This window comes from Brienomyrus brachyistius, chromosome 2 (assembly GCF_023856365.1).
Source record: "Brienomyrus brachyistius isolate T26 chromosome 2, BBRACH_0.4, whole genome shotgun sequence".
Lineage (NCBI taxonomy): Eukaryota > Metazoa > Chordata > Actinopteri > Osteoglossiformes > Mormyridae > Brienomyrus > Brienomyrus brachyistius.
Genome location: NC_064534.1, coordinates 17,396,002 through 17,402,864, shown reverse-complemented (window position 1 = coordinate 17,402,864; position 6,863 = coordinate 17,396,002). Strand labels below are relative to the sequence as shown.

At 36.7% G+C, this 6,863-nt stretch overlaps 1 protein-coding gene across 1 annotated transcript; it reads left to right on the top strand.

Annotated features, from left to right (window-relative positions):
• Window positions 1-487: 487 nt before the first annotated feature.
• barhl1a (BarH-like homeobox 1a) lies at window positions 488-6,109 on the top strand. Its single transcript, XM_049005290.1, has 3 exons — window positions 488-1,683; window positions 3,339-3,561; window positions 5,022-6,109. The coding sequence occupies exons 1-3, from the start codon at window positions 1,224-1,226 to the stop codon at window positions 5,311-5,313; spliced, it is 975 nt and encodes a 324-aa protein (XP_048861247.1). The 5' UTR covers window positions 488-1,223; the 3' UTR covers window positions 5,314-6,109.
• Window positions 6,110-6,863: the final 754 nt, after the last annotated feature.

Sequence of the window (6,863 nt, the reverse complement as noted above, 5' to 3'; positions counted from 1 at the left end):
TGATACTGGTTTGTGTTTATATATGCTTCCATATTTACTTGTAAGATTTTTATTCATTAACATCTGATATTCATTCCTTTTATCAGTCAGTTTTTTTCACCCAGATAAACTGCATGTAAATGTATGCAAGTAAAGTGAACAACATGCCTAAATAATCACAATTTGAACAGGGAAGCACAGATCACCAACACTTACCAGATAACTTTAAATACTGTAATTAAATTCAAAATACTGTAATTACCACAAACAGTAGTGCTATTGACTGTAAATATTTGGGTCTGGGCCTGCTAATTAATGCCCCGTGTCTTTTTTTCAAACTAAAGGGGAGGAGGGAGTCTCGTGACAGGCGCTGGAGTTCCCGCCTCCTTGTGCACGAGTCATCACCCAAAAAGCCCAGTCAGCCAATGAAATCGTATGGCTGGGAACGCACGTGGAACAGACACCTTTAAAAACTAGTTCCTGGATATGACACAAGTTTATTTTAGTGAAAGTGTCACTGGGAAGCTTTAGTTACCAGATGATTGCATTTAACCTGATTTACCTCTGACTCTCTGGATTCTTCTCTCAACTGTCCAGCGGTTTTTTATGCTGCATTCTTGGCTGACACGTGAAAGATTTTCTTAAACAGCCCTTTCTCTTTGTTCGCGCTACTGTAGCAAATTACGTTTAATCTCATTAATTTTTAAAATTTTTTTGGCTTCTTTCTCTATTAGGTGCAGGTCATGAATTTCATTGGCTTTGATCAACGTGTCTGTCCGTGGTGCTGAAAATTACTTGGCCTCCTGATTGGAGCTATGCTATGTAATTTTGATAAGATGGGATTTATGATTGTTACTTATATTTAAAACAGAACTATGAATACGATTTAAGTACATGTATAAAAGGATCAAACTTCAGTCGCATATAGTTGGATTCTAAAAATCAATAGCAGCGGACCTTTGAAATACTTTTGTGTAGCAAAACACTTTAGACAGGAGATTTAACGTAGATTTTTTTTTTGCGCTGTCGGCGAACGTGCAGATCTCGAAAAATATCTGAAAACTGAAAACCGTACTAAAAGAGAAGAACTACTGGAAGAAAGAGGAGGAATATTCTGTATGCGGCATCTTGTTTGGATTTTCCGTCTGGATAGTCGTTCCAGCTCTGAAACCGCACTTCAAGTAAAAGTTGGCAGAATACAAATGGTAAATTAAAATAAAAGAGACGCCACTGTATTGTACTTAATGGCAATGGAGGCGTCCACCAACGGGTCTAGTTTTGGAATCGACTCTTTACTGTCTCATAGACCTGGAAGTCCGATAAATTCGAAAGGAGACAGTTTGATGGGCGAATGCAGATCTCCTCTGGAGTTAAGCCCGAGGTCGGACCTGGAAAGCGGCTGCTCGTCTCCCCCTTCTCCACGGCGGGATTGTGTCGAAGAAGCGGTGCAGAGACAAGGTCATGCTCTCGGACTGGAGTCCCATCTTCAGCACGGGCAGATTTCCGCCGGTTCTCAGCCTCGGACAGTCACTTCGTCCTTCCTCATTCGAGACATTCTTGCGGACTGCAAACCGCTTGCTGCCTGTGCCCCATACTCCAGTAATGGACAGCCGACTCAGGAGACTGAGAGACTTGCCTCTAAAATGTCAGACGATTTTATAGACAAAATCCACAGCAATTCATCTTCGGACAGCGAATATAAGGGTAAGATTTATGTGAGAAGGTTAAAGAGGGTGTATTTTCTATCAATTCGAGTAAAAATAAAATATTTTGTTATGACTACGAATTATAATAGCACGTAGTATGTAATAGTTATGACGATAATAATATTATTAATAAAAATAATACCAATGATGATAATAATAATAATACATGCTAACGTTACCTTGGCACTTGGCATGATCAATAAAAGTATATAATTAAATATTATGTGTTAAATTTGCAGTAGACCGGTATGTGCTGTGGGTTTTTGTCAAAATAATTTACAGGCGCAGTTATTATTATATTCATACATATAAATATACTAATATGTGTGTTTTAATTTTTAAAAATGGAATATAGCTACACAAGTTGTTACTTCTTATTGCGTTTTATCCTCTGTCATAGCAAGCAGTGTTTTAATGTAAATTGCGCTTTATATTCTCCAACAGAGATCTCCGTAATTGTAGTTAATAATATAGTTAATCAGAAAAGTTCATTCGAGACGTCGAAATTTCGTAGCCTACGATAATAAAGAAAACAACCGAAATTAGCAGTACTCGTTAATTTGGGTAGCTTTGCTTATTTCTTCTATGAAAAATGAAATTTAGACCGAATCGGTTTACGAAAACTTAAGAATTGTGCTATTTGATCGATATGCTTTTTAATGAAAATGTGTTATCAGTGAACAAATAATTGGACGGTTATTGATTCAGTTTTAAAAATCCACCGGTAAACACCAAAACCAAGTATAGAATAAATATCAATTAGTACTAATGTTTAGAACATAACCACCGGATGTTAACACATTTCAGACTCTATTGAATTATTTCTAAACTGATGTCAAAAATCCTTTAAAAAATGCAATGCACTTAAACTGTAAGATTATAATATTCTGACAGATTTTTTTAGACCCGGTCTAAGTATAGTTAAAATATTTAGGATGTGAAACTCTATATTATCTGCAATATTTACAGTAATTTAGTTTTCTCGTTATATTTGTAAGTTGCGTATTTGTGAGGCGGGGTTATCAGTCAGGTGTTTATTCCGGTTTTATACCAATAATGTGAAGTTTGGCCAGTCATGCTCAAAGGGTTTTTTATCTCGCGTGGCCCAATTAGACGGTTTATTATGCTTCATGACTGTCCAATCAAGTTGTTACCCATGCAAGTCTTCCAATTACCACATTTACGTCAAACTTATAAAAGAAATTATGGATTTTTATCATATAAAGTGATTGAAAATTAAAAACATTATTTCTTATAATACCATTATTTTAGCTGGTCTTGCTGCGAAAAATGTCCTTTTAATTTGCGCACGGTATACCTGTGTGTTTCACGATAAAATCTGTACGTAGGACACAGGTAGGTAATTTATTAAGTACTCAAATATATTTTTTATCATACAACACAGAGATTTCGTCAGCATACAAAACATACACGTGCATTTTCATAAATAGATTTTATGATCACATATTTTAGTTCGAACAACATGGATGCACAACTCGAAAACAATCGCTACTTTAGGTCAATATATAAATATATCCTTGGAGTTGCGGCCTTTTTTCTTTGTTTCTGTCATTCGGCGTCGGTTATGGTTGTGTTTTTTAATTTGTGGTGTTTGCCAGCGGTTCAGTGTTTTTTTTTTTTTTTGGGTTTCAGTGAAAGAGGAGGGAGACAGGGAGATTTCGAGCAGTAGGGACAGCCCGCCAGTTCGGCTCAAGAAGCCCCGAAAGGCGCGGACGGCGTTCACGGACCATCAACTAGCCCAGCTGGAGCGCAGCTTTGAACGACAGAAGTACCTGAGCGTGCAAGACAGGATGGAACTGGCGGCGTCGCTGAGCCTTACCGACACCCAGGTCAAAACATGGTACCAGAACAGGAGGTGAGATCAAGAATATAAGCACCCAAAGCTCCATTTTCGCTTACATTTCAACGTTCAATAAAAAAACAGATGGTTCAGTATCTAGCAATTTGAATCTGCCTTCAAGTTTTAAAATAGGCCTGTAGAGTCTTGTTAATCATTTAACGTATGTAATCTAAAATCCATGGACTTAAAAAAAACTTTTTCAAGAACACAAGGATTGTTGGGTAGTAAAGTATAAAATACATTTCCCTGAAGTACAGTACATGTATTAATGCACACAGACACACACACAGACTCTTATCCAATACGAATAGAAGCTGTTTTCTTGTAAATTAATGTATACTTATTTTCTAAAACATGTAGTCCACATTATTATGTAGAGTACTCTCTTTTTTAATTTAATACGTCGATATGCCTCCTTCTGATACATTTACATTGGTATAATAATTTTTAGCTATTTATGTATATAACATATATGAAGAGCGTCGCCTGTCCCCATTCATTCTTTATCTATACGATAACAGAGCATTAAAAGTCAAAAATGCATTTCCTGCACATACAAAAATAGAAACTGCAAAAGCCTGCGTCTGTGTTTACGTTGTCCTCACTGTGAATGTTTTATATGGATTTTATTTTTTTTTTTTTGCAAATTTCAGTTCTGCAACCGACCATTAGGGTTTTTACTTTCCATTCGTTTCTTAAACAAATTATATCGCATACGAATTCGTTTTCCATGATTCCACTATAATATTTTAACGTTGATATTTTAAAAGGAACGCTATTCAAATAAGCAACAAATACGGCGCAACACATTTGGTGATAAATAATACATTAAGAGAGATGTAAATTATTTACCCACAATACTGTAAGAACACAATTATTATCATTATTAATTATTTATCCATAAGAATGGTTGCCTATTGTCCAGGATACTCTGGTTGGTAACTAAAAATGAATAACGAATGAGGGCCGTTTTAAAACAGTTCAACGGCGCTTTATCTAAATTAAAGGAAATTAAACACTTAAAACCTTTCATAGGTTGTCAGCGCGGAGTCGAATTACTATAAGTGTAGCAATTCAGTTTTAAACTCAGCCCCAAGTTTACATTGTATATGTTTATAACTTTGTATGTGATTATGTGATCTAAACAAATATGCACAAAGTAAACGATCACTTTTACTCTGAACTGAAGAACGATTTTTTTTAAGTGCTATTAGTTGCTAGTGAAATGCTCCACGTAAGTTTGTTTAGAGCAATAATTTTCGCAAGGCTAATAAACAGAAATTATTTGTATCCCGAATAATAACGTACAAAACGTATATACATATATATATATATGTGTGATGAAAGTGAAACTTTGATGAATTAATGGCCATACACGAAGATTTTCTCACGGAAACTACTAGCATTTTGAACTTGTCAGCATTCGTTTTTACTATGAAATACTACTGATTGTGCTATTCTTCTTCCTGGGAAAGGACAAAGTGGAAGAGGCAGACCGCAGTTGGACTGGAACTTCTTGCCGAAGCCGGAAATTACTCTGCCTTGCAAAGAATGTTTCCTTCACCGTATTTCTATCCACAAAACCTGGTTTCCAATCTGGACCCTGGAGCAGCCTTGTATCTGTACAGGGGACCCTCCGCGCCACCACCGCCATTGCAGCGACCCCTGGTCCCACGGATCCTTCTCCACGGATTGCAAGGAGGAAACGAGCCGCCACCTATGTCATCTCTGTCCGGCGTGCTACCTCGGGCGACACAGCAACGGTGAGCCGCACCTCCAGATTCAGAGCCAGACAACGCCAACCTCCACGCGAACAAAACGGAGCATTTTAATGAGAGTGACCAGTAAATACTGTTTTATTTAAAATGAACTGGGATCTTCAGTATATGGACTCTTGTTTGATTTTAACACGAATAAAAGGCCACTGTTATTTATTTATTTATATATTTATATATCGAACAGTTTTCCTCTCTAGAGGAACTGTCAAAATGAACTAGAGATGTTTCACGTGATTTCTTTATGTCTCTCCGGGAGAATTGCAGAAGAGCTATTCGATTTCCTGTATGGTATCTCAAAATAGTACTTCCAGCAAACGAAGTTTGTTACGTGACAGCAGCACTTGCTAAATTCGAATCATGCATCAGACCCTGTTTATATGTGGAACGTGCGGAAAGTGAACATGACCTATGGAAAGAAAATGAAAAAGTTCGTATGAAAAGTTCGTATTTTTCGTATGAAAAGCCATTAATTCGATCTTCTGCCCAAGAATGGATTCATATGATGAAACTTGTATGGACCGTTTATGTACAGTAAACACATAATGCACTGTAAATAAAGTATTCATCTATTCAAAGAAACGTCATGATTTTAAGTAGCATTATGAGTAATGCATTTTCTTTCATTCAGACCATTGACTGAAAGTGACACGCAATGGCCATGACGAATCGTATAGACACGGTAATTTCATTGGACTGTTTTCAAACTGTATTCTACCTACATAATAAACTTGCAATGGTGTCAGCAATGTCATTGTCTGTAGTGCTCTAATTTTGCTCCTGCAGCTTCGTCAATTGCAAAAATTGAGAGAAGCAACATATGTACAATAAAATTTGGCTGCAGCACAGCGCGTTTTGTAATTAATTGTGGCGTACAATTGTGCGTTTCGTTGCTAAACGACAGTAATATTCGGGGATTAAATATTTATTTTTACATTTTCCCTCGATTCAATTTAATGTTCTTTTAAAGTGTAAGAGATCCGCCTTTTTATTTGACCATGCGTGCAAGAACAAAAGTATACAATTTTCAGAAGCACGGTAGGCGACTATAATTCATTGTTCGGGAATTTAGAAATAACATTGGTAGCACAATTTCCTCTCGCGGTGTAGTGATTTGAAATGAACTTCGCATTGGTATCAGAAATAATTAGTGCGATTAGATACCAACAGATTGTTGGCATATTAAAATACACGAAATAAGAATGGCGTCTGTCCTTTCGCTTTTCTGGGACCAGCGCCAGTAGAAGCACCTGGTGTGTTCTTCTCGAGACTGCGCAGATACTTCTTGACATACAAACACTACAGGACAACACTGTAACTCCTTATGGTAGAAAATGTATAGTAAAACTACTTGTGAGATTCCTCACATTGCGAAGTAGTTGTATTATTTGATATTGCTCCCTCCCCTTGCCTTGATGGTTGCTCCGTTTTAAGATAAGGCCAAAATGATTAGGAAATGTAGGAATAGTTTTTATTTTCATCATGTATGAATAAAGTTCTTACACAAACCAAAGTACTGTTTCAGACATGCATGCTCGATAT

Coding starts and splice junctions, on each gene's coding strand:
- barhl1a (XM_049005290.1), top strand. CDS start 1,224: ATGGCAATGGAGGCGTCCACCAACGGGTCTAGTTTTGGAATCGACTCT. Junction 1,684..3,338: donor TTCGGACAGCGAATATAAGG/GTAAGATTTATG, acceptor TTTGGGTTTCAG/TGAAAGAGGAGGGAGACAGG. Junction 3,562..5,021: donor ACATGGTACCAGAACAGGAG/GTGAGATCAAGA, acceptor TTCCTGGGAAAG/GACAAAGTGGAAGAGGCAGA.